The sequence below is a fragment of the Cavia porcellus genome, unplaced genomic scaffold (assembly GCF_034190915.1).
Source record: "Cavia porcellus strain 051 isolate PalLab524CR breed Dunkin Hartley unplaced genomic scaffold, mCavPor4.1 scaffold_23, whole genome shotgun sequence".
In the NCBI taxonomy this organism is placed as follows: domain Eukaryota; kingdom Metazoa; phylum Chordata; class Mammalia; order Rodentia; family Caviidae; genus Cavia; species Cavia porcellus.
The window spans coordinates 44,664,618-44,691,768 of NW_026947506.1; the positions used below are offsets into that span (position 1 = coordinate 44,664,618).

At 48.1% G+C, this 27,151-nt stretch overlaps 1 protein-coding gene across 1 annotated transcript in view; it reads left to right on the forward strand.

Moving 5' to 3' along the window:
• Nucleotides 1-27,151, forward strand: part of Abca13 (ATP binding cassette subfamily A member 13) — a 312,721-nt gene that overhangs the window by 138,859 nt on the left and 146,711 nt on the right. The window contains 6 exon segments of the mRNA XM_063233618.1: nucleotides 666-735; nucleotides 2,102-2,233; nucleotides 13,787-13,924; nucleotides 14,914-15,094; nucleotides 17,976-18,194; nucleotides 23,383-23,579. Coding sequence (XP_063089688.1) covers nucleotides 666-735; nucleotides 2,102-2,233; nucleotides 13,787-13,924; nucleotides 14,914-15,094; nucleotides 17,976-18,194; nucleotides 23,383-23,579 — 937 coding nt within the window.

The window sequence follows — 27,151 nt, forward strand, 5'->3', positions numbered from 1 at the left end:
TGAGGTCCTTACCCCCCCGAGTCACTGATGAACTGTGTGAGCTTTCTAAGGCCTTTGCCTTTCCTTTAATCCCTGAATTTAAAAGATTCATGCATACAGTGGTGGTTTCCTTTGTGAATATTCAGATGTTTTCTAGCAAGTGGAAAAAAGACATGGAAACCCAGTGCTCTGTATGTTTTAAGGGTAAGATGCTTGTGTGCTGGCCCCTTTTCTCTCCCAAGCAGAACCTCCCCACTGCAGATAAAATACCGTTTCCCAGGCGTGTTCTTTCTAGCATTGCGTGGACTTCACAGCCTGTCAGTCTGCCGGCGATGTGCTCCAGGGCATCCAGTTCTCAGTCAGAAGCAGTAAACTGCTGCATTCCATCTCCCACTCTTTGTCTTACACACAGTGTTTTGGATTCTGATGCTTCAAGTACTGCAGTAAAGAGCAGTAATGCCCTTCAGCGTTAAAAGCCAGCTTAGCATGCTTTTCAGAGGAGACTGATAGTCTGTGAAGCCTTTACGGCTCAGATAATTGAAATTACCGCCCAAAGTCATGGCTCGGCATCCTCAGAACTGGAAGGAGGATCCTGATGCCTCTTTGTGTTTAGCATTGCGGGGTTCCTGTGGACCCATCAGACACTAACAGGCTATTCTCTCCTCGCTTCTTCAACCCCTGACCAGTGCCTCCTCTCGACCACGGCCTTTGGACAAGGGGTGTTTTTCATCACGTTCTTGGAAGGACAAGAGGCAGGTGAGAGGATGCCTTTCCAGAAAGCAGCTCCCTGGGATTCTGGTTTGGGAAATGTGAAGTTGGTCTCCAGTGGAGCAGGTGGACGGAGATCCTGGTCCTGGGTTTCCCTGTTCATGCCCTGGTTTTGAGAACCATCTGGAAAAATTCTGACCTGCATTGCTGCAGAGGGTCCAGGCCACCGACCCAGCTCATGCCTGAGTCTGCCTTAGGCCACCCCAACCATCTGAATTCCCCCAGGAATGGGTGCACCCCATTGCCTTGGGTAGCACTGCTGAGCTGGGTCTGTCTTCCTGGGTCTGCTCCCCTTTCTCTCCAGGTCCTCCCTGCATGTGACACCCACTCACATGTTTGTCCACTTTTTTCTTCTGGCCCCAGATGAAGCCTGGGTAGAATCAAGCATGACAGTCTTTTCCAACTTTCTCCATGTGCTGTGTCCCTGTTAATGTGGCCTAAGGTGATTTTTCAAAATAGTGATGGGGGAGATTTTTTTTTTTTAAACTTACATTGAGATTTTGATGACCAAAATCTTAAACAGAACAGACATATATTTCTCATATTTTTATATGGATTTGGGATGTGTTTTTGTTAACATAGACCGAATAGATGCTGTAATAAAACTCAATCCCACATTTACATTAGCCAGGTAATTACTCTTCTCAGAATTTATATAAGATGTGTGAAGATACCTTGAACAGATGAGTAGTCCTGCTGATTTCTTCTGTATTTCTCAAGTTAAACTGTGAAACAAACTGGATCAAGGAGCCACAGAAGGAAAATGACCACCATCAGATCATTTGAATATTTCAGTTCAAATTCCAACACGCACACCATGATCAATACACGCAACTCATTAAGTTGTACCTTAGTACCCTAAGTAAATTAGAAAGAGGAATGGTTTTCCTAGCTTATATTTTGGTCAAGAAATAAATTGTGAAATTTTGTAAGAAAATAATGATTCTTTCTTACCCTAGATCTCCTATTTACATAATTATTTACATAATTTCAAGGGCAGAAAAAATTTATAATATAGAATGTGGGCTCTTAAGGAGACATTTAAAAATGCTGATTTTCCCCAGACACGAGTTTTTGTTAATAACTGTGTGAAATTAGGTCTAAGTCAAGCACCTTTAAAGATGTAGACGATAGGTAACATGATGTTAGTTGTCACTGCACCAATGCCATGGAAGCTGACGGAAGACCCTGCACATTGCCTCTTCCTCTGAGCGGTTATAGCTAACGGTACCAACCTCCTTTTGTCTCAACTCCAGTTAGCTGTCCTGAAGCTTCTACGACTGATAAACTCCTCTCACCCTGAATAGCCAAAGAGGAAACATGGCTCTTACACTGACCTTTTCTTTCTGTCCAGGGATCCAGTGGCATAATATGTACCAGGCTCCAGAACCAGGGAGCATGACATTTGGCTGGGTTTGCTGGATGATTCTGTTTGACTCAAGCCTTTATTTTTTATGTGGATGGTACCTGAGCAACTTGATTCCTGGTAAGGATTCTGCACTGTATAAAATAACAAGACAAACTTGGCAAATACTTTAACCCCCTATGCTAAGTTTAGAATGATCACTTATTCTGTATAGAAGATGTCTGACAGGAAGCTGTAGGGTATATTTCAAAAGGAGCTGTGAGGTTTTGGAGTTGTTTGGTCAAAGGCCAAGTGTGGCAGTTAGGGCAGAGGGAGCTGGGTCAGTTTGGGATCTGCTTGGGGCAGTGGTGGAGCATAGAGTTGGGTGCATCTGGTGGCTCATGGGGACATGGTCTTGGGGTCAATGCCTGGTCTCTCACCCTTGCTCTCTGGCACTGTTCCCTGGTCTACCCTCAGTGGAATAATATGTACTAGGCTCCAAAACCAGGGAGCATGACATTTGGCTGGGTTTTCTGGATGATTCTGTTTGATTCAAGCCTTTATTTTGTATGTGTGTTCCTTGAACTAAGCAGTTTTGTTCCTCCACACCCTCACTTCATGATATTCCTGGCTTGGAGCCAGCTAACCATGGACTGAACCCCCTGAGGGATCCAACGTAAACTTCTGCTCTTTTAAGTTGTAGGAATCTGGTTTTGTATCCAGGGTGAAAATGTGTCTAATGTACCAAGTGCAGGGTTAGCCAGGGTGAAAGCTGGCCAAGTCTACCAAATGTCACCCAACTAGTGGGCTTCTGTAAGGTCCACAGAAAGATTCCTGGCCTCCAAAGTCAAGTGTTTGAAGAAGGTGGGCATGAGGGCCTTGGGCAGGACAGTCTAGGGCCCTGGGGGCTATGGACCCCCAAACAACACAGAAGCATGGTCAAGGGTCAGCTGATGCAGGCTCTGAAAGGTGCTAGGCAGGGTGCAAAGATGTGAAACTGGGTAGTGGGAGTCAGAAGCCCTTTCCAAACTCAGGGCTGTCAGCTGAGTCACCAGTAAAGACACATGTGACAAATGTACCCAGCACACCCAGCAGAAGGAACAGCTCCAGTAATCGAGAATTTGCCCTTCTTGTCTGAAAGCAAAGAATCATGCACATTGGGAGTTCAGGCCAAAAAGGGCAGAAATCTCTTTAAGCCTTAAAATAAATGTTTAGGAGTTAAATTTTGATGGTATTATATTTTCTTACCAAATATACTTGTGACTCTGCCTATTCACTTTCTAACCTTCAATATTAAGGACTCTGAAGACACTTATATTTGAGGGAAGGTAGAGGACCAGGAGGAGAAAAGGCCTGGTTCATTCTGCCTGTGGAAATGTCTTCTGGAAGGGGGAGCCCCGGCATTCCTGAGGCGGGGGTGTTACAGTGGAGGTCTCAGTGTCCCCCAGATCCTCAGGTACTCACAGGGGGCTGTGAAAGGCGATTGAGTCACAGGACACTGTGGCCACATGTGACACTGGGTGTTGGGGAAGCTCAGTGGGACATGGCCTGGAGGGTTCCTCTCCCTCCCTGGCTCCTCCTTTCTCTGTCTCCCTGGACCCATGGAGTGAGTTGCTCTCTGCCCTGACCCTGCACTGTGTTGTCCCACCTTAGAGCCAGCTGGCTGTGGACTGAAAACCTGAACCTGAATCAGATGTGGATGTAAGTGTGTATGTGTGGTACATGTGTGTGAGTGTGGTGTGTTTGGTGTGAATGTGGTGTGTATGGTGTGTGTGGTGTGACTTTGGTGTGTGGGATGTGCAGTGAATATGGGTTCTGGGGTGTGTGTTATGTGGCTGTGCCAATTGTGTCAGCCTTGAGGAGAAGGTGACTAAGACAGCTGGCGCACAGGGAAGCACCTTGGTTTTGTAGAGAAGGCTGTTTCACAGCAGTGCCAGAGAATATGATAGACAGAGGTGCAGAGGATATGATCTGAACTGTGATTTCCTGAAAACCCTTTGATTGTGTCCTTTTGGTGCTCTGAATAACCTTCAGATGCATTGTGTGCGGAGGATGCGAGGGGTAATTGTCCATTCATACTGCAGGCGGAAACACAAACGTATTCAGTCACCTGGAAGTGAGTGTGGAGCCCTGGGGAGCTGACCAGCTGCCCCTCTCCGGGGTGGGCACCTGCAGGGATTACAGCTAGCGTAGTGGGGGGAGGCCTGGGTGCCCATTTTTTGGTGATACTGTTTATAAAAACCACAATATGGAACCAGTTCATTGATGGATCAATGGATAAAGCAAATGGCATATTTTATATGCAAGGGAGTATTTTCAGCTGTAAAGAAGAACAAAACTATGTCATTTGCAGGAAAATGGATGGAACTGGAAATCATCCTGCTGAGAGAAATAAGCCAGGCTCAGAAAGCCAAGCACCATGTGTTTTCCTTGAGTATCACGCATGGAACCTAAGGAAAAAAAGATGGTGCAAAAGTAGAGGGGAATTCATTCCTAGAGCAGAGGAAGGGAATGGGGGAGGGAAGGAGGGAATGATCCAAACTGCTGTGTGTGCCTGAAAGTCCACGGTAAAGCCCAGGGGTCTGCAAAGCTACTGGGCACTCAGAAAGTATAGTTAAAGAAACAGAAAGACATCCTCTAGGAAAAGAGAGCTTGGAGTAATGACCCAAGGGTGAGGCTCTGTAAGCTGGAGGGGGAGCACCAGCTACAGGGCAGGGGCTGGGCTGGGAGTGTGTGGAGCAGGTTCAAACTCTTGGCTTAAAACCTAAGGGAGCAGTGCTGGGCATGGGAAGTGAGCCTGGCCTGGGCAGGTGGGGACCTTTGGAGGAGGAAGGGGACGGGAAGGGGGAGGGGGAATGAGGTCACCAGGATGGAGGGTGTAGGGTGGGTAGTGCTTATGGGGCCCTGCAGAGGGCTCTGGCTCCTGAGGGGAACAGGGATCAGAGATAAAAAGCTAGCAGTCATTTGCTGAAGAGAAGAAACCCTGGATGTGCAAAGTATGCAGCCATCGGAGAGCACACAAAGTTAGCAAGAAGAAACCCCGACGTGGATATGAGGGTGATGTGGGCAAGAGACCCGAGGAAGGCTCCAGACACTTGGGGGATCCAAGCACCCCCTGCCATGGACCCCCAGGTGTGAGGAGCCTGGATGATGTTTTCCTGTGAGACTCTTGATGTACCACAGGGTTTCCCTCCAAATCCTGCCCTAGATCTAACACCCATTTGAGTGAACTCCATGGCTGGTAGCGGGGAGAGGAGTGAGGGCAGAGCAGAGCCACCTGCACCCCGCCCTCTGCACACTTCAGGGAGGGAGCCCTGGGAGGATGGGGTTCAGTAAGAGAAGAAAGTAGATGGAGCAGGAAGAGAGGAGAAAGAAAGAATACAGAGAAGGACAGAAAGACAGACATGGAGACAAACAGGATAGAGACACATCAGAGACAGCCATCCCCGCTCTGCACCCTTTTGCAGCCTGGCTCAGCTGAATTTCACCAGAAGGAAGCAGTGGTCAGTGCTGGGTGCTAGTGGCAGAGGGGGTGCTGAGTCTTTCACTGTGACCCTGGGCCTTGCTGTGCTTTAAGGTGGTGCAATCCCACATGCTTGCCTTTTGGGGAGACGTGATGCTGGGGAGTAGGGTGGAGAAGGGCAAAGGCACACGCTGGGGATGCTGATCGGGGTCACTGATGTTCTGGGCCCCAGGGAAGCTGCTCCTGGAGCCCTGTGTGATTCCAGCACTTCACGGAGGGGCCCAGACGCCTGGCTGACCACTGAGCCGAAAGCTCTGGCCACAGGAAAGGGAAGAGGACAAACAAGACCAATAGAGGTGTCACGAAAAGGTGACAAAACCCTTCTGTGCAAGAGAATCAGTTAAGAGCACAGTGTGAGCAATCTCAGGACGTATCAGAGTTATATGAAATTAGGACTGTCATCTCTACCCATGGCAAAGAACACAGGAAATACACTCTCATAGCTGGGAGGGACCCAGCAGGAATCCAGGGCCCAAGAGGAACTCTGATAGTCACACTCTGGGGTGTGATCAACGTACAGCTGTTGTGTTCCTGAATGGGGTTGCTCATTATTTTAAGTATGCCAATTTTCTCCAAATTCAAGCCCAAATTTTTGTAGAGTTAAATTATGTAATGGCTAATCTGTAACATTAGGTTCATGTTATGCAGTGGAGTGCTACATAAATAGTTTCCGTAAAAGTACTGAAGAGAGGATTTAATTTTAGTCGGTGAAATGTTTGTAAGGACAGCTCAAAATATGAGTTAGTGACAATGGAAGCATTGAGGGGAATGGTGGAGGAGGAGCTTCCTGTAAATCCACATATGGAGTTCTCAGATGACACAATAGGAGCAGGGCCGATGGGGAAGCTCCAGCCAATCTGAGAGCACAGTTTACCTTGTTGATGTCGCTGTTTTACCCAGTGGGGCAGGACACATTATTCTTCAGTCTATTAGCCAGAAAAGGTTAAACTCATCCATAAATTCAGCAGCAGTAAACAACATAAAATAACAGAGAGGGTGGGGAGTACAGCTCAGGGCTGGAGTGTTGGTCCAGTCTTCAGAGTGCTCTTCAGAGTGCTCAGGATTCGATTCCCAGACAAGCATCAGAGAAAAAAGCAATCACACTACAAATACTGGTGAGTTAGGGAAAGTGTAATTTTAGGGTGAGGCTTTTCTAATATAATGCCAAAGCATAAATAAAAAAATACTAATTTAAATCACAATTTCAAAATAAACAAATAAGTTATAGGACATTTTACAAGCTTATAAAATGTTGTTAATTATATGAAAGAAAATGCAAAATTTAAATCAAATTTAAAGAGGACATATTTCAATAGAAATATTAGCAAGTGACTCCAGTAAGTCATTTGTTACTAAGGAAGCATTCGTGTTTGGCTGGTTTGTTAGAAATCTGAGTGCCTCAGAAGAACATAAAAATGAGTGTGCCTAACAGGAAACTTTTTCCTTCTCTGGCCTGGAAATGACGAGACAAAGTGTTTGTAATTACTGCAGGAAGATGTGGGAGGGAGCGGGGAGGCTGTGGGTCCTTAAAACTTCATTGTCCTGGATTCAGAAATGGAAGTGAAAACACAGGAGAATGTATGCTTAATGCTGATTCTTCGTAAAAGCGAAAGTCTGGGATTGTTCATTTCTGAAAGTAGCAGATTGATTAACTTTAGCTACAGCTTGAATTATTGTCAATTAGTATTTAACCACCCTTTCTTTTTTGAGACAGACTCCTCTGTATAGCTCAGGTTGGCCTGTAACTTCTGGCAATCTTCCTACCTCAGCCTCCCCCAGCACCAGAATTACCATGTGCACCACCCTGCCTGGCGCTGAGTTCTATTTTACAGGAATGGATATTGGTGTGGGATAAAGGAGGTCACATGGTGCTGTGGGCTCCAGGCTCTCTGAAACTAGGTGTATGGTAGGACACCGTCCATCTAAACATTTTAAAAAACATACAGGTCAGGCTTCATGCCCAAATGTTGAGATGATGTGGAGTTCCGTGTGCTGTTTTGTTTTCAGTCTGCCTGCCAGAACCAGCGGATCTTTGGAACTTAAATAAGCTGCAAACTGACTATGCATCTTACTGCATTTTTCAAAATTCCCAGTGATTGAATAAAAGGAAAAGGAACTGAAGCTTGGGGATGCAGATGGGGCACAAAGCATTCCGAAGTGGGCTGGAGAGTGCACCTTTCCGGGGGCAGAGAGCCTAGCATCCTGTGTTTCTGTGAGAGGACGCCTCACTGCCCGCCTTCTGCTCCTCTGAGAAGGTACCAGGAGCAGAGCTCTAGGTGGCATCAATGTGTCCCGGCAGGTGGTGGAGGTGCCTGCTCTCCCCTCCCTCCCATTCCTTCTCTCTCCCTCCCTCCCTCCCCCTTATTTCTCCCTCTCTCTCCCTTCCCTTCATGCTCTCACAGAGTGCTACCCACCCTCCTAGCACACAGTCCAGGGTAGAACACAGTGCTGGGGATGGTGAGTGCAGTGCCGTGGGGCAGATGCCTGACGGAACCTGGTGGCCTAACACTTGGATCCCTTTGGCCCAGGCCTCCTGACCTCCCCTCCCCAGCCTCTGGCAGTTATCAGCCTCTGCTGAGTCTGCCAGAGATTTCTCCTGTGTGTGCTACCAAGCAGTATTTGTCTTTCTGTGTCTGGTGTCAGCTAACCGAGGCCCCTCAGGTTATTCCTGTCCTTCCGCATGGCAAGGGCTCCTCTCTCAGCTGGGAGGCTGAGCTGTGCCCCCTTCCTACGCACACACACACACCCTGTGAGTGCAGGCAGCAGTCTGGTTCCCACCCCGTTCGTCAAATCTCTCCTTCCCCTGACTGCATGTCTATAAATCTTGCCACATCCTGCATCCAGGTGATTAATTGCTGATGTCCGGGCTGCCAGAGCAGAAAGAATCAGAATCAGAATTTTATGTCCTGAATCTGTATAGCTATGCCTATATATCAGAGTATAGACATAACAGGATTTTATATGTAAACATATTTATTTTATATGTGTATATTTTATATTTTAATGTACCCTTATATGTATATTATATACATAACCTTATATAATATATGCATATATCATTCTATATTAAATTGCTTTATATTTATGTAAACATAAATTACACAGCTATTGAGAACAATTTTGCAGTGACCATCCATGTGTATAGATGTATAAATACATGTTTATACACATGCTTCTGTTCACAGATATGTGAAACAATTTCCCCATCCCGGCATCATCAGAGGCACTTAGCTGACTCCTTACCCTGGCTCTCTGGTGGTCTGATTTCCTGCTGCAGGGACACAGTGCCCAGCCCTCAAAGGAGATTTAATGTGGCTCACAGAGTCAGAGGGCACAGTCTGTGCTCAGCTGGCTGCAGGGCAGAACCATCCTGATAGAAGGGTGTGGTAGAGAAACCCATTGCCTGGTGCCAGGAAGCACAGTAGGGGAGCGGCCTGAGAGGAGGGGGCAAAGGCCACACCTCCCCAAAGACCCCCAAGGCCTCCGAGGCCACACCTCCGGGACCCACTCAGACACACCCAGAAGTGTGCTTTACTGATCCCCACATGACTTCAGCAGTCTAATGGACAGCAGCTGTCACAGCTATTGAGAATAATTCTGTGGTGACTATAGGAGCACAGATGTGTCTCCCACGTACTGACCTCAGTTCCTTTGGATACACACCCACCAGGGGAGCTGCCTGGTCATTCTTCTTGTGCTCATTTTTGAGGGATCTCCATTCTATTTCCCATTACAGTAGCATCGTTTTAGGTTTCCTCCAATAGTATACAAATTTTTCCTTTTATCTGCATCCTCGCCAGTACTTTTCAATCTCTTTTTTTGACATTGGCCATCTAGACAAGTGTGAGGTGACATCTCACTGTGGTTTTGATTTGCCTTTGCCTTTTGGTTAGTGCTGTTTAGTGCTGACACCATCTGTGTGTCTTCTTGGGAGGTGTGTCTACTTGAGCCTTTGTCCTTTCAAAAATTGGATAATTTGTCTCTTGATTATTGAGTTTCTCATCTATTTTGGAAACTATTCCTTTATCAGATACTTGGCTTACAAATATTTTCTCCCACTTTGTGGGTTGCCTTTTTGTTGTACTTTTCCCTTTACTTTGCATAAAATTTTTAGTTTAATCCAAAGTAAGAAGTTCCTTTAAAAAGACAAATGATTGCCTTGTCGGCAAGACAGATTGTAGGGTGGGCCAGCTGAGGATCCCTGGGGGTGCATGTCCAACACTGTGGTAGAGCCTGCAGCTGCCTCATCTGAGGGCTGTGGCATCTACTCCCTTTTCCCAAGGTGAAGAAGCAGAGCATGGGCTCCTGGCACTGTCTGCATCTCTCTCCCTCTCCCCTCGTGCTCTTGGTCCCTGTCTTTTCTTCTATTTCTTAGGTTTCTTTCTGGCTTTGATTGCCTTGTCCAATGATGAGTTTGAAGCTCGCTTTTGAAGATGGGCTTGGCCCCTCTTATTTGGATACTTGGATCTCCTTAAGGATGAAGCTTTCATTGATTTTCTGATTCTTTCTGTGTCTTGCAGCCCTGCACACCAGCTGTGGATCAGCTGGACACAGGGAAATGCTCAGCTCTGGGGAAGTCACAGTTGATTGACAGGGTGGGGAAGGGAGAGTTGGATGTGGTCATCATGGGCTTTCTAGAGGATTCTGAGTGTGGGGTCTCTGTGGCACTGGAAGAGGTTGCATTCAGGCTTGGAGGAAGGGAGTAATGTTTCCACCAGAAGGTTTTTTTTTTTTTTTTTTCAATAGTGGGAAGCATTCAAGGGACCAACTCCTGACAAAGAACTGAGAGAGAGGTCTAAGAGAGAGGTCATGCACCCACGTTCATAGCAGCTAAGAGGCAGGTCCCCACTGGGAGGATGGCACTGAGCTGCCCCTGACTATGTGCATCAGGGGAATCTCAGCCACTGTAGGGGCAAACCTGGCCATCCAGAGCACATACCCCACCACTTCCTACAGGGCTGTGACACCTGCACCCTTACCCCATGCCCACATCACCCCAAAGCCAGATGCCAAGAGGCAGCCCTGCTGGCAGTCTGCAGCTTGTACCAACTCATCAGTTCTGGACTCACTTCCCTTCTTCTTCTGTTGCTTCCTTGGAAACCACGGTACAGATTCAGAGGCTGTTCCCCATCATCCCCACCATCTCTCATCACCTGGAGCCCCTCCATGTGGTCCTGTGTGGCCTGCTGTCCTCCCTCCTCTGAGATCTGTTAGTTACAAACTGGCTTTTCAGTGACCACAGAGTCTCCTGATCTGTTGATCACTTTATCAAAGAATAAAAATAAAACATGTTTAGAAAACAGCCATTCTGAAAGTGCCCACTGAAAGTGCCCTTCCCACATTTCTAAAGCACCCTGAGAGCATTTCACCATGTTGGGAATCACTGTTTGAAAGTGTCCTGTGGGTAGAAGGATGTCCCTATATGGAAAATGGGAATGCTCCCCTCTCCACACAGACATACAGCAAACTCCATGCAGATCATGCTTTCCTCTGTTTTTCCATCTTTCTTTGTTAAGTCACAGCACAGCACAGTGTGACCCCAGCACCCCCAGCCTGTGTGGATGGGGTGCAGGAGAATTCCCTGGCCATTTGGAGCTGACCCACAAGCATCTGGTCTAGCCCAAGAGTTTTCATTTTCATAAACTCTCTTTGCTCTTTCTAATTAAATCAGATTATGCTCGGTCAGTCTGATTTCATTGACTTCTTCTTTTATCACTGTCAGTTTTCTTGGAGGCGGTACTAATTAGCGGCCTCCGTAAGCCAGCAGGCCGTTCCCTGGAGGAGAAAAACTCGGTGGAAACTGAGGACCTGTGCACGTATTAATGTGCCCAGCTACATCTGGTGATGTGAGTGGGGTGCACGGGCTTTGAGAGTGCACATAAAACAAGTTCAGACTTGTGAGCAAAAGCAGACAACAGAGGAGAGCAGAGGAACCTCCACAGCACATGGATTTGGCAGGAGTTTGCTTAATTAGATTAACAGGTTAATCAATGCTATTAGAAGATAATGGACAGATGAGCCCAAGATAGCTTATTTAACATACAAATCTTTAAGTTTTGACTTATCTCTATTTTCTTTTTCTCCTTTGAAAAGCCTCCACTTTGCCTTCCCTCTTGTGTCTGAAGCCATGGCCCTATGTCAGGCCTCCCTGTAACCACTGGGGGCCACTCTGTACTCTTGGAACTCTGTTATGTTGATACATTGGTTCAAATGGAGAAGTTTAGGAGTTTAACTAAGACTCAGCAGGGAGCCAGAGCTCTTACTTCATAAACATCCTGAGCCTGTGCAAGAGGAGGACACAGAGGTGGTGTGAATGCTGTACCCACCCTGGTGGCTGGTAGGTGGTAGCCTGCTTGCAATATAAGGAGGAAAAGAGGCTTGCTCTTCCCCATTTGCTCTTGCTGCTTTGCTGCCTTCTGCCTTGAAGTGTTGCCCTGTGCCATGCCACCATGTCTTGGAGCCAGCTGATTATAGACTGAAACCTCCACAAACAGTGAGCTCAATAAACCTTTCCTTCCTTCCTTTTGGGTGCCTGGTATTTTGTCTCAGCCAGGAGAGAAAAGTAACCAACACAATCTCCTTTTGGTGCTACTAGGCAGCTGCCTCCCTGCCCTTGGCCTCCACAGTCTGCTGTGGTGCAGAGTTCAGGTTCTTAGAGACAGACCAGTGGGATGCTGCCTCTCTTCTGCCCCTCCTCCCTTTCCATTAGGAAGGTAGAAGCCACAGTAAGACTGGCACATCAAGGGGTACAGACCCATGTCAACTAATACAATCAGGCCCCTGGACAGTGCCTGGGACAGCGTGCCTGTGCACCGTCAAAGGATGGGAAGGGATATCTGGATCAAAGCAATGGGGGCATGGTTTCTAGGGTCCTCAAGAACCTCTGCCTGTGGTTATCACATGCTGGGTGGTTGAAATGCAGGTGTGACTCTCACTGTCCTGGAGGCTGGGGTCCCAGGTATCTGCAGACTGGGTTTCATTCTGTGGCTTGTGGCCGTCTTCTCCTCATGTCTTCACGTGGCCAGGCCCCTGTGTACCAATGTCTGATGTCTTCTGATCAAGACACAGGTGTATTTGTGTTCAGACCTGCCCTGAGTTCCTGTTCTTTTAACATCCTCTATCAGGACCTTTATTCTAAATCCAGACCCGTTTTGAAAGAAATGTTCAGGGGTACGACTTCACCATGTGAATTTTGGGGGACACAGACCCGGAGCCAGTGTTCAGCACTAGGACCCCAAGCACCCCAACACGCTCTGCTCCTTCAGGAGGGATAGGCCTGTGTGTTTTCCTTTGAGTGTGTGATCATGGGTTAAATATTCTGATTAGAAACTGTAGGTGCTTATAAGGTCTCCTTTGCTTGACGGTCAAAGTCATAAAATAGTATTCATGTGAGTCTTTCTTATTCCAATCACTTGTAGAATTCAGGCCTTTGGGTACATTATACTCATCAATCTTAACCTAGAATGGGCACATTAAAGAAAACTGGAAAGTGTTAATAATTCAATTCCCTTTCATTTTGACATAGAATAAAGGCAAAGTGACTTAAAACGGGCCAAAATGAATTTGGAGAATACGTTTGAAGAATGGTGATGGGTTTCATATGGAAATGTTAGTGTTATGAATTATTCTTCTTTGTAGAAATTTTAATTGATTAATTCTTTGATGCACTTACTTCAAGCTCTTTCTCTTATCTGGCAATCCACACAAACATCAAAGATAGGCAAAGAGAGCCATGTGGCAAAATAGGCCGGCACTGTGGGAGGGGGTGAGATTTTACTCCTGGCAATACTCAGCATTTACCCCAAAAATGTTTGTTGATTCCCTCTCTGGGGCTCTTGGGGGATGGATGTTGGGGTGCTAGCTGGCTTGATTTAGGCCAAGGAGGGAGATTTGGGGTTCACTGCAGGGCTGATATGCTATTCCCAGGACACTGCTGGTTTGCCTATGGGATGCATGTTGAGAGCATTAATGGTAAGTAGCATTTAAAGAGGGTCAATACGCACTATGCATTTGTGTCAGTTTCCTGTGGCCCATGTATTTAATGTGTCCCACAAATATTTGCTAAGTAAGGAGAGGAGTTTTTGTACTCACACAAAATGTTATAGAAATCTCATTTCAATGGGAAAAAACCTGCATTATTCAGCTGATTTTCATTGTATCTTACTGTTCAGGAGCTTTTGGATTGAGGAAACCATGGTATTTCCCCCTGACTGCATCATACTGGAAAAGTGTGTGTGGCCTGGTGGAGAAACAGTGGCATTCTCCAAGCCCCAGCCTCTGCTTTTTCACTGAGGACTTTGGCAACAAAGGTTTGTAAAGGAGTAACACTGTCGAATACATGGTGTCCTGTCCCTCTGCCCTGGGAAGCTTTCTCTTTCTGTGTGAACCTTTATAACTTGGTTGAGACCTGGAAGTCACTTTGAGGCTCTCTCTGTCTCAAAGACAGCTACAGGGTTACCTGTTAAGGCTTGGGTCCCCTAGTTCTGTTCAGTCTGCATCACCCCAAGACCCCTGGAAGGGCTCCTGTTCTGTATCATTTAGGGCATTCTTTTCTATATTTTTGCATGTGTGCACATCTGAGAATTCTGTACAATTGAATAGTGTGAAATAAACATGTGCAAAAACAAAAGCAAAGGTTGGCAGCTGCCAGGTGGAGATGTTAAATATTTTCCCACCTGCTGACCTCAGGACAGAGGGGTTTCTCTTCCACGTACAAATGAGGACATTTTCAGGATGCTTGGAGGCTCCCAGGACACAGATGCAGGATACTCCCTGTCCTCTACTTGGCACTCAGGGCCAGTCTTGTGGACTGGGCACACAGGCGCTTTTGCAAAAGGACCAAGCAGCGAGTTTAGGTGTGAAAATTGATACTCCACCGCGAGCCAGCAAGTTCTCAGGACAGCAGCGGTGTGCTAGGTCAATATTGGAACTTCAATTTTATTTCTCAGATAAACAAGTAAAATATGAGCCTTTAAGAAAACTGGCAACACCTCAACCAGCGCCTCCCCACTCCTCCTCCAGATGGTATGTCCTGTGGACATTTTGTGTGTAATGAACCTGACTCTTGTTCAGTCTCTGCAGCTACGTAAATACCTGTGGGCGACTTCATTTTTCTGCAGACTGGTTCTCACTTAGTAAGGATTCAAAGTTTTGTCATCTGCGATTTCATGTTTCAGTCACTGTAAAACTTCCCTCTTGTTTTGAGCAAAGAAAGACGCTTGAACCATGTGGCGCATCTTGCGGACTGGAATTCAGTTGCAAAGAGAGCAACCAAGATAAATTCTCACCTTCCTCCTAGGGTCTTCACAGCAGAAGAGGAAAGGAGAGCTTGAGGAGGAGTCCCTGGGGGTCGCCCTGGTGTCTGTCACCAAGAAGTATGAGGGCCACGAGGTGGCAGTGAAAGACTTGACCCTCACCTTCCACAGGGGCCAGATCACAGCCCTCCTGGGGACCAATGGTGCCGGGAAGACCACTGTCATGTGAGTCCTCTTTACCTTCCTTTCCTTCTTAAAGACCGGTCGCCTGTGACATGGAAAGTTAAGATTTTTTCCCCTTTTTTGTTTCCTTTGAGTCTCAGTACCTACTCAGGAGACACAGGACAGACTGACCTTTCTCCCTAGCACTGCCCTGGAACCTTAATCACACAATTACATTTTAGACCTGCAGTCAAAGAGGTAGAGATGGATGGTTGAACTTTAAAAATTACCTGTGTCTTTCATTTTTTCTTTCACTATGTTGTGCTTTGCTAGTTGAAAGCCCTTCAACACTTTTAGTTTCCAGTGCACTAAGTGTAATTTTGTGTCTGTAAGACAGTGATGGGGAGGCTATTTGTGAATTCTTTAATTATCTGGGGGTTTTTGTGCCACTGTTCTTAAGGTGTGTTTTTTGGTTTAGCACCTGAAAGCTCCTGGTGGGATTCTGGACCATTCCCCTCCCACCCAGGACACAGGGAGTTCAGACACTCAGGCCTCCCGCTCACCATACATCTCAGGGTTTGAGTGAGGCTCAGCTAATCTGAGCTGAAAGGAAGAGGTGGATGCAGGTACTGTTTGATGGACTCTGCAGGCCTGGCCTGGAGGTCTGGGCATCTACCTGGAGGACGGCAGTGTGCCCTGTGACACCTGGGGGGTTTCCTTCCATCTTGTTTTTCAAATCCAATGTTTTCTGCCATTTTTCTGTTTTGTTTTAGTCCTGTATCTGGTAACTTGAGCAACTGTTTTGAAGATAACCATGTGCAGTCTAACAACCATTGCTAAGTTCCTATTGTTTTGAAAACCTATATAGCTATTTTTTGTCATTTTCCTTTTGTTGTTTTTTAGATTTGTTTGCTTCTTGTTTGTTTTTTGCATTTTGTTTTTAAAATACAATTTAAAAACACCAAAAAGAAAACCCCACCAAAATTATAGAACATCTTTCAACAAATCACTTTCTTTTTTTCAGAGTATATGAAATACTAACATAGGATTAGCAAAAAAAAAAAAAAAAAAAAAAAAAAAAAAAAAAAAAAAAAAAAACAAAAACAAAACCAATAAAACAGACTTTTCTTCCATCTTATTGCAAATGATAGAAAAATAAACACATAAGAGGCTTTAGAAATCTCACACTAGAAACAAACTGTAGGGAAAAATATGAACTTTTTTGTTTTGTTATTTTGGGTGCCAAAATGGAACTGAAAACTCTCCAAGTTGTTTTCCCTGTCTGTGTGTGTTTGCACACTGGGCGAGGATAAGTTACACAAACAACAATCCCAAAGCTGGCAAAACTCACCCTGCTTTCACTGGTACAGCAGCATTCTCACAGGGAACTCTGGGATGCTTGTTGGCAGAGCCAGGCAGACTGAACTTGGGGTGTCCAGATGTTTCGGGGCTACTGGCCCGAGCTGCTGTTAGTGCCCACTGGAGCACGTCTGAGTTACCCTAGTGCCTGTGTCTGCCTGGCAGAGGTTGAGCAAGAGGCCAATGAGTGAAATGGATCCTCGGCATCTGAAGCAAAGGCTTTGAGGTTCAGGCGGGGCGTGGAAAGTGGCCTCCCCTCTCCACAGCTCCCATCCAGACTTAGCCACCTGGGGATCAAACGTACTTGAAAACACACTGCACCTGTGCTGAGGTGCACAGACCTGTCCTTATTTCCTAGGTAACAGGACAGCTATTTGTGCAGCATTCACATTGCATTAGGTCTTCTAGGTCACTTGGAAGAGATGTAACATATGTAGAGGAGGGCACAGGTTCCGTGCAGATACTTTGCCAGGGTTTTTGGAGCAATTTGAGCAACTGGAGACTTTGGTGTCCATGTAGGTCCTACAAGCAGCCCCAGAGGACACTCAGGGACCACGATATAAACTATTATATTGTATTCCAAAAAACATGGCTGCATGTAACATAGCAGACTCATCACTGAGGTCCCCAAAGCGCACTCTGCTATAGCAGACAGAGTCAGTTTACGGGCACTGTTTCACGAGGTGGGACACATTTGTTTCGTGCTTGCAGAAGCCCTGCACCACTTTCTCTTTTCCTCCAAGGCTGCCTCTGTTGTCCTGTGGCCCTGGTGCTCCATGGCCCTTAAGATGCCGACTGTAACTGTCAGCTGTGAACTTCTTGCTCTGCTCAGACAAGCTTGGCTGCTCTGTCCTATGTGCTCAGGCCTGTGATTGCTGAGTGGTATCCTCCTCCACTGGGCAGTGAAGTTTGGTCACATTTCCTGTGCTGGTGGCAGCTGAATCTGCTCTCAGTTTTCAGTGACTGTGAACACAGCTGCTGGAAGCCTCGGTGTCCCTTCCCTGGTACTGCACATGGTTTAATTTCTCTGGCATAAACACTAAGGAGCAGATTTGCTAGGTTCTGCGGTAAATGCATACTTTTTGCATATCGGAAACAGCTTAAATAGACCATGTAGATAGTGAGCTTTTTGAGACAGGGAAGCAGAAGTAGCCACCCTTAGGCTTCCTGGGGTACAGTGAGGTGAGTGATTTTCTGGGGACTGGGCCCTGGGGTTCTCTGGTTGTGGCAGGGACTGATGATCCCAGAGAGCAGAAGAAAGACTTGGACAACTTGGAGTCTGGGTTGGCATTTCTGTTCACTTATATCAAATTATGAGGACTTTGGTAAGTATATCAGTGTTTTATTTGTTTTCTTCTCCACAAAAGCAAGGTTGAATTGTCTCCAAAAGCCTGGGTGGTCTGTGATCACAGCGTAGCCTGTACAGTGTGGGCACCATACACACATATTAATGATCAGCTTCCTTGAAGTGCCTCAGGTGTGTTCTGTGCAGAGGTCCCCTGGAGTTGGCTGGTTACTGACACTGAGTGCCAGCCACATCAGCCACTACAGTGCTCTGAGTTCCCTGGGTCTGTTCTCCCTGCAGATCCATGCTGACTGGGCTCTCCCCTCCCACCTCTGGAACCATCCTCATCAATGGCAAGAACCTGCAGACGGACCTGTCCAGCATCCGTGCAGAGCTGGGGGTGTGTCTGCAGCAGAACGTCCTCCTGGACAACCTCACTGTGTGGGAGCATCTGCACCTCTTCGGGTCCATAAAGGCGCCACAGTGGACCAGGCAGGAGCGACAGCAGCAAGTTGACAAGTGAGTGACTGTGTCTTCACCTCTCCCACTTGTCACATCCAGAAGTGATGATGATAGAGACACTTTGCACAGTCAGCTGTGCCTGTGATCTGAGAGTTTAATTAGGGCAGCCAGCAGCATTGGCGGTTCTAGAGAAGGGTGTCACTGAATGTAGTTTGTCCTTGATGTGGACAGGGCACGGGACAAGGAAAGGCATAGGCTGTGTGTGGAGGTGTGAGTTCCTGTGTGTTCTGAGATAAAAGGATGCCAAGGCAGGCAGGAAAATGAGTCAGGAAGGTCTTGTAGACACACTAAGGGCTGGGGCTCGGTGGTGCAGGTAAGTGTCACTGAACAGGGTGCTGTGACTGGCCTGAGGTACAGAAGGTGGTTCTTAATGTACCCCAGGCACCCCAGCCATTGAGGACTGGACAGGATAGGCCGTGTTCCCTGCTGTTTGCTTCTACTTCACCAGAGTCACAGGTGGCAGGAGTGCTAATAATAAATCAGCAGCAGCAGATACAGGAACATGCGCCACACTGTCACAGGCCACCAAGGACAGTGGACACTCCAGCTTGGAGCACATTTGGTTGGGATTGTAAGAAGACTGTGGAGCAGGGCTGAGAGGAGAGGCCCTGAGCAAGCCAGGGCAGTGATGCAGGGAGGGTGGGTGCTGGGCCCTCGGTAGCTTGCAGAAGCGAGCAGAGGGGTTGAGAAAGAGCCCTGTGGAAGCCTCCAGTGTGTCTGGAAGGAGGTACCAACAGGAGGAGCACACTGGTGGGGACCACAGGAGTGGTCTCATTCCTGGGAGACAGAGGGCTCATCCAGTTTGCAGATGAGGCAACGGGGCCCAGGGAGATGGGGAGCGAGGATGTGGTCGGGGAGGCGGGATGCTAAGTACACCCAGCTGCTCGCCTTCAGAGTGGTTGCTGTGTGAGAGTGTGTGGGATGGAGGCACCAGGAAGGTGTCTCTTGCTGGGGACCAGAAGGGGATTCTCCAGCATGTGGCTGGTGCTATTGACCCTACTGCATTGAGGACAGCCCTTAGGTCTGGGAAGTGAAGGAGGACTTGTTATCAGATGCTTCCCCTGGTTCCAGTGAATACAAGGTATGGTGGCTTCTAGATGTAAGCCTGTGGCTGTGATGGGCAGGACAGGTGGCCCCATAGCACCCTGCAGTGAGGCTCACATGGGGCTGACAGAGCTCTGGCTCTTCATGGACCAGGTCTGTGCATCATATCCGGAAGGCACCTTCCCTGAATGAGGTCTTCTTCAGGACCGGCTGGGTTCCTCATAAACGGGAAGAACCCACACACAGGCTTGGGTTGCCCTGATCCTTTCTCCATAGAGGGCAGCTAAGATATGACAATCGGTGTCCCCAGGGAGCCATCCGGTACCAGGTGAACTTCCCAGCCTGGGAACCTGTCTGTGTTTGTTTAGATTACCTTAGCTTGTAATCGGTGGCTGCACTTAGACACCAGTGGTGACAGGTTCCTGGGCAGAGCAAGTCAAAGTTCTCTCTGAATGGATGCTCACACCATGGCGTTCAATGCAAATTAAATCTGGGCTCATGGATGGAACCCCTCAGGGGCAGGGGCTGCCATGCGCAGTGGTATGTGCCGCCACAGTGCTAACTCAGACAGCTCTTTCTTCGTTTCGTGTCTTTTAGATTTAGCATGTTGAGAGGCATTCTCCACTGTAGGGTGGACAAGTTCCTAGGCTACAATGTACTTGGAAAGTGGCCATAGGATTGGAATCACTGAAATGGCACTGGGGAAATGCTGATACGGAGCAGAGGAACCTCCTTAGGTTGGAGTCGGTATTAACAAGAGGTGGCCATGTATTGTATGGATTGCATAGTACTTGATAGCAAATTGGAAATACACAACCCATTCTCATGTATAAAAAAAAGCAACACAGGTCACATATTTTAATTTTAAAAAGTTTTGTCTCCCCTGGGCTACAGTAAACCCTGCTGTGACTGTGGCTGGGTTTACGTCGAGCACCTACCAGTGCCACGAGGCCTCATCCTCTTCTCTGCACACCAGGCAACCTTAATGGTTATCAATTCCCAGCATGTTGCCTAGCAACAAAGCCAATTGCCCAAAAGCAATCGGAATGAGATCAGGTTTTAGGACAGTGGCTCTCAATTAGAGGATGAAAAACTGAGAGCAGCAGATTCATAGCCAGCTCTCTTCTTATTAGCATCCACAGCACGGTCTGTTTTCCTTCATGAGGGGCTTCGTTGAACTGGGGGTTCAGGGACGCAGTGGCCCTTGGGGAGTCTGAAGGGGGAACCTTTATCCCATCACAGGTCCTCACTCTTTTGCCCTTACACTGGCCTGGAAAAGGAGGAATGGAGAGAGGACCATCCTCAGACCTCTAAGTCAGTGGCGAGTGACTACATAGCTGAGTGACCACTGGGAATCCTCGGGCTCTCTGGGACTCAAGCTGGGTTGGGTAATGCCATCAGAGAGGGCACTCATGCAGGTAGAGTAGAGAGAGGACTATGGATTGAGCCTGGACACCCAGGCTCACAGGAAGTGAGGGGGAACCAGTCGAAGAGGCAGGAAGAGACCCGTGGGGAAGGCGTGCAGGGGAGCAGCCACCAAGCGGCAGGGCATGGTCAGGCATGGGTGTGGTGGAGGGCGGGGAGGTGAGACTAGAGCTGACCTCAGATTCAGTAAGCGGAGGCCATCAGTGACCTCAAGAAGGGCATTTTTTAAAAGTTTTTATCGGTACCAGGGATGGAACTCAGGACTGCCTGCTGGCAAGGCAGGTACTTATGCCACTGAGCCAAATCTCCAGCCCCAAGAAGGGCATTTTTGATAGCAGGAATGGATGGACATCTTACTGGAGCCTGCTACAGAGAGGGAAGAGAAAGAGAAAGCTTGGCAGCAGCCATTTGCCCAGGGCTTTTCCCACACAGGAGCACGAGGTACAGGGAGCACGAGGTACAGGGAGGCAGCACCCCACAAGGCTGCCAGAGCAGAGGGTTGATGTCGGGTGGGTGACCTGGCCCAGGCACCTGTCTCTCCTGTCTTAGCTGAGGTCATCAGAGGGCTTTGCCTGCGCTTTGTGAACAGACTCTGCACCCCTTACAATAACCATTCCCCGCTCCCCACCACTAGTCCAGGTAAAGCCCTCCCTGTTTTTTTCCGGGGTGCCCTGTCCAGACATCTCTCCCCATCCCATAGTGCTGTCCATCTGGCCAACAGCTCTCATTGCTTTCTCTGGAGCCTAGGACTTGACTTCACCTCCCTCCTATTTTATTGTAGCTGCTTCTGATTTTCCCTCCAGACCTCGAGTTTCTTGGATTAAAGGCATGATTGGCTCCATTTCTCTAAACCTTGGAGGTGGCAGGTGCCATATATTGTGTTAAGGGTTTGATAATTGTTTGCTGAATGAATAGAGGACCCATGAGCAGCATCTAAAACATATTATAGGACACACAGTTGGGACCTCGCCTGAAAAAAATCTTTTCCCCCTTTTCTTCTTTGAACCAGAGAAGTGGCCAGGGGGTCTGAACAGGAAGATGTAGCTAAGCTTTGGCCCAGAGAGGTGGAAGCTTTCGATGCTTATGGGCCTCAACCTGGGGAGCGGCAGCAGTGAGCATCTCCACTGGAGGGAGCTTGGAGAAAGTTTCTCTTTAAAGAGACTCCTAGGTTTCAGAGACCCATTTTAACCTGGAGGTTGCCGGTCCCCTGGAAAAGCAGAACATGCGGCACTGCTGGGAATTTAGGTTGGGCAAATCCCCAGGAAGCGCACTGGGAAACTTGGGCTAGACATAGAGCAAGTGGGCTGGAAGCTGGACACCAAGAAGCTGGCTGGACCTCTTACTGGGTCAGGATGAAAAGTGTGTGAAGAGTAAGCAGACATGAAAAATTTACGTGGTCACTGGGCAGATGAGTCCTTGGATCTCCTTCAAGGCTCTGCTTAGGATTCTAGAGTGTACCAGGACTTGGCTATTCTCCAGTGTGTTTACTTTTCTCTCATTGCTGAGACAAAATATCAGACACCCAAAATTAAAGGAGGAAAGTTTAATTTAGCTCATAGTTTGTATAGGTTTCAGCCCATACCCAGCTAACTCCAAGGAAGAGTGGCACATGGGTGAGGGTAGAGAGAACAAGGCCAGCCTCTTTCTGCCCCTTACATCATATCCAGTCTACTAGGTTAGGGTGGTCCCAATCCCACCAGCAGTCACCACACTTAATCCCAGCACCCTTAATTCTGGCAGCGAACTATGAGTCAATGACAAATTCTAGATTAGCCACCTCCAGAAAATCCCCATCTAAAGTTGCATGAGGCTTTGGGTGGACACCTAGACATTAACTATAACACAAAGCTTAGCTGTGTGGAGCCAGTGTAAGTGTCCAGCACTCTGGTGGCCTCTCTGGCTGGGAGGAGTCCTTCAGTTTGGGACACTCAGGAAGTGATGCAGACCTAAAGCCTTGGAGGTCTCACAGGTCAGGGAAAAGCTTTTGAGAAGTATGGGATCTTCTGCAATGGTGGGATCTCACAGTAGGGCAAAGGGGGGCTAAACATTTGTTGTGTCAACAGGGCTCAGCAGGAGTGCAGAGGAGACACTGAGAGAAAAGAGGCAGTGGGCAGGGCTTCTAGTGGGGTGGTGTTCAGATGGACCTGGATCTGGCATCTGTAGCCCTCAAGACTGGAAGAGCCTTGAGAACAGAAAGCTTGCCCTGACTATCCCAGTGGACAGTGAGTTGTGCTTTGCCTGTGTCCTGCTGTGGAATTTCCAGACTCCTCAGGAGAGTGATCCACTACAAATTTTGTGCATGGTGGACCAGAGAGCTCAAGGCCTTCTCTGGTGAACCCTGGAGCTTTGATATTTCTGATGAAACCAGGACACAGCTGTCCTGCTGCCCTTCTGTGCCCCATCTGTCCTGTGATGACACAGGTCCATTCTCCTCAGGAAGTGAATGAGCCATGGAGCCAGGTGCCTCCCCTAGGAGGGGCCAACCAGGGGGTCTTCCCAGCTCTGTGCTGACCCACATCTCCCTTAATCCATTGCTTGTGTCACTGGGCCCTCAGGGAGGCTGTGCCACCCCATCAAGTCTTACACACTGGTGCCTTTAATGTGTTTGTGGTTTATATGGATTTTGGCCACTGTAAGCTTTCACTCATCAAGTGAAATTCAGATCAAAGCTTGCAGGTATGCAGGGAGAGGTCTGAGAGCTGTCTTGTCATTTTAGAACTCTCGAGGATGTGGGACTAATTCAGCACCAGCACAAGCAAACTCAGGCCCTGTCTGGAGGCATGAAGAGGAAGCTGTCCCTTGCCATCGCTTTCCTGGGCCAGTCCAGGACCGTGGTCCTGGATGAGCCCACCAGCGGGGTGGACCCTTGCTCCCGCCGTGGCCTCTGGGACATTCTGCTCAAGTACCGGGAAGGTAAAGGCCGGGTTCTGTTCTGCTTTGTCTCCTAGGAAGTAGAGGCACAGGAAGGGGGCTACTGTGTATGAAGAACCCAGCCACATCCCAGTGAGGACAAATGCAATCCTCATAAGAACCTAGGGTCATTCTGTCTCTGTAGCGGTCAGAATTGCTTAACCCTGTGCTTGACCTTTGAACTCAGTCTTAGCGGTGACACCATCTGTGGTCATTGCCACACATGCTTTCAGTTGTCCACCATGAGACCAGCTCTGGAAACACAGATTGTGAGAGGAGACTTTCAGAGATTGTACAGGACAGACCTTCCTGGGTCACTCTACTTCCTGCCACCATGGCAGCACACCCAAGAAACTTAACCCGTAGGGAGGACAGGTTACCAGGGCTCACAGATTCAGAGGATTCAACTCATGGCTGGTTGGTCATGTTCTTTGGGCCTGTAGTGATTCAGTACGTCATGGCAAGAGCACATGAGAAGCAGGGTGTTGACATCGGGGTGCCCAGGAAGCAGTGAGAGAGATGAGAAAGGACCACAGTCCTCCCCAGTATCCTCCTTCCACCAAATGTTCTCACCTATAGCTTCCACTCCTACCAGCACCTCAGGCTGGGGAGGAACCTTCATCAGATGGGGCTCTGTGGGCAGCTGAGATCCAGACCTTTGCAGGTGCTTTTCTTAGATGGGGAAACTAAGGTACAGAGAGATAAGGGTGTGATTTGCTCTCAGCTGTAGAGAAAATTCAGTGAGCCCCAGGCGAGTGAGGGTCTCTGGCTTAGCAGGATGTGTTTATCCTCTCCTTCACCGCTCATTTCCCATCAGGGACATTGCATGGACAGTTACCAACTTCCGGCTCCTGGCTCTTTCTGTGCTCCAACAGCTGCCATAGGAACTCTGTTAGAAACATTTTCGATTGGAAAGAAACCTGGTCCTGAAACGTCTTGGTGCTGGTAAACAAATGGAAAAGCTTCAGAGACAAAATTAACACAGAATCTTCTACAAGGCTATTTTGCTTTGGGTCTCCTCTTCCTGAGTCTAAGGCCTTTGCCTGACTTGAGTGGGAGGCTCTACCTCCCAGGGGGCAGAAGGGGTTTTTCTACTGAAGCAAAGCAGAGACAAACAATGGGGTGAGGGACGTCCCTCTCTTGAGAACCCAGGTGCTGAGCCGAAGCACATGTGTCAGTTTGAGTCTCACAGAAGACGCTGTCGCTGTGACTCTAGCCCAGGCTGGAACAAGAACAGGGAAGGGTAGGATGTGGGGTATTGTAGGCAGGACCTTTTCCTTTCTGTCCACTGTTTCAGAGGAATTACACAGGAGAGGAGCATGGGCATAGGGAAGATGGAGCCAATGGATGTGGCCTTGTGCTCTGCTCTGGACTTGGTTGTGGGCTGGGCAGTTGCAGGTGGGCTGCATCGGAGTTCCTGAGGCTGAGCAGACTGCCGAAGTCCAGGGAGGTTCCCTGTTCTCTCCCAGCTCTGGACTTCCAAGGAGGAGGGGATGGAGGCTGCAGCAACAGGACAAGGGGATCGTTGGAGATGGCTGGGTGAAAACCAGGGTGGATTGGTCAAAGGGTCTTTGACAGCGAGGACCCAAGACAGGGAGGAGATGGGGAGAGCTCTGTCCTCTGAGTTGATCCTGTTACTCTGGCCACATTGCGGATGCTAAGGTGGGAAGAGGATGGCACCACATGGGCCCCAGCATCACTCAGAAACTGTAGGAGGCCAATCACATTGTGTACAGTTGTCCCAGCCTGCCCCGAGCCTCCTGACATGGTTGGCCTTCCTGCTCTTTGGGGAGGGATGTGGAAGACACAGACTTGAGGACACGGAAAACTTCAGTGCATGACATGATCACCACCTAAGGGAATTGATTACATTGTGAGAGGAGACTCAATTAGATTGGACTAGTGATGTCACTGCCCTCTTGAGCAGGGTCTGATGAGACAGATGAAGGACAGAAAAACAGATTCCATGACCTTGTACCTGTAGGTTGTCCTGTGCGTTAAATGGGGTGAGCCCACTACCCTTGTTTATTTTAAAATCAGAGGCAGGTTCTTGAAGGTTTAGCTGTCAGAACATTCAGAAAATCAGCATGAAGCTTCCTTTGGGTAGAAAACCAGGCACAGTGCAAGTCTGAGGAGAAGAGAGCTTTCTCCATCTGGCCATTAGACCCGAGGTCTTCTCTTGGTGTCGTCTGTTGGTCTTGTCTTTCGAAGGCTTCTTCACTGACTGAAGTGTAAGTGGATTAGATGGGCAGTACCACAAGAAAAATCTGTCTCAAAAAATCAAAATGTGTAGCCAGTTCTGCAAACAAGCCCAAACTTCCAGGTGGATGACACAGCTCCGTGGAGACAGATCTAAAATCATGCAGAAACAGTGTCACCTGCAGAGTAGACAGATTCTTCTGTCACAGCACAGTCCTTCTGGGTGTTCAGTCTACAGAGCCTTCGCGTGTGGATTTCTTGTTTATTGAAGGAGCTCTTGGTCCTGAGGCCAGTGCTTCTGTGCCTCTGATGAGAAGACCAGTAAAGAAGCAGAAGATTCCAGAACAGATTCACACACCACAGCTAAGTTCCTGTACGGGATTCTGGGCTCTCTCTGTGTGACCTGTGTGACCAAGGAGAAAGGGTCAAAGTCCTCTAAGCTTCGGTTTTCTTCTTTGGAAAAGGAGACAAGTCACCTCACCTCCCAGGATTTTTCTAGAAGTAAATGTGCTCTCTGGGGAAGCTTGTAGTGTCTGAGGAGAATGGAGAAAGGTTGTTGTCCTTTGAGGGTTAGGATGGGTCTCGAGTCTTCTGTTACATCCACAAGAAGTCACCAGGGATCAGACATCTGTGACCTTGATGGAAGTCTTTTCAGAACATTGATGCATTTTCCAGCTGTGCTGAGGTATTGGGGTCAGAGGAAACTTGTAAATACTTGTTCTGCACAGCTTTAATAGTTGAGTGTATCATAAAGTGACTAAGTCAATGTAGTCAAAGTGTCCTTTCACCTCAAAAACTTATTTTTCACTCATGTGCAGAGAACAGTCACTGTCTAATCTCTTAGCTATTTTGTATATCTGATGCGTTTTTATTAACAGCAATCACTCAGGATGGTGCTGTGCAGAACATTCCAGAACTTACTCATCCTGCATGACTGAGGCTTCGGCCACTGTCTCCCCGTCTCTCTTCTAAACCTCACCGTCCCTGGAAGCTGCCACTCTGCGTGCCACTTGGGGCATCTAGGTTGGAGTGGACTCTTGTTCTTAGACCTCTCACCTCGCGGAAGCTCTGATGAGAGTGTCTGACCTGCCCTGTCCCAGGCAGGCACCGAGCAGATCTCCTCAGCAGCCAAGAACCACAGGGCAGCACATCGCTAGCAGGGAGCCGGTCCCTTCTGCTCCCAGTGTGCACTTTGTGCTGACCCTCTGGGTAACTTTTTACAATGAGTTAAAGTCCCAGCAGTTTACTCCCCCTTCACTGCTGGGAAATGTACAAACAAGTCAAATTAAAACCCTGTTCCGCTTCTCTCCCTCTGCACATTTGCTGTTGCAGTCAGGGCCGTCCATGTGTGTCGAGGTGAAACCTGCCCTGTCTTC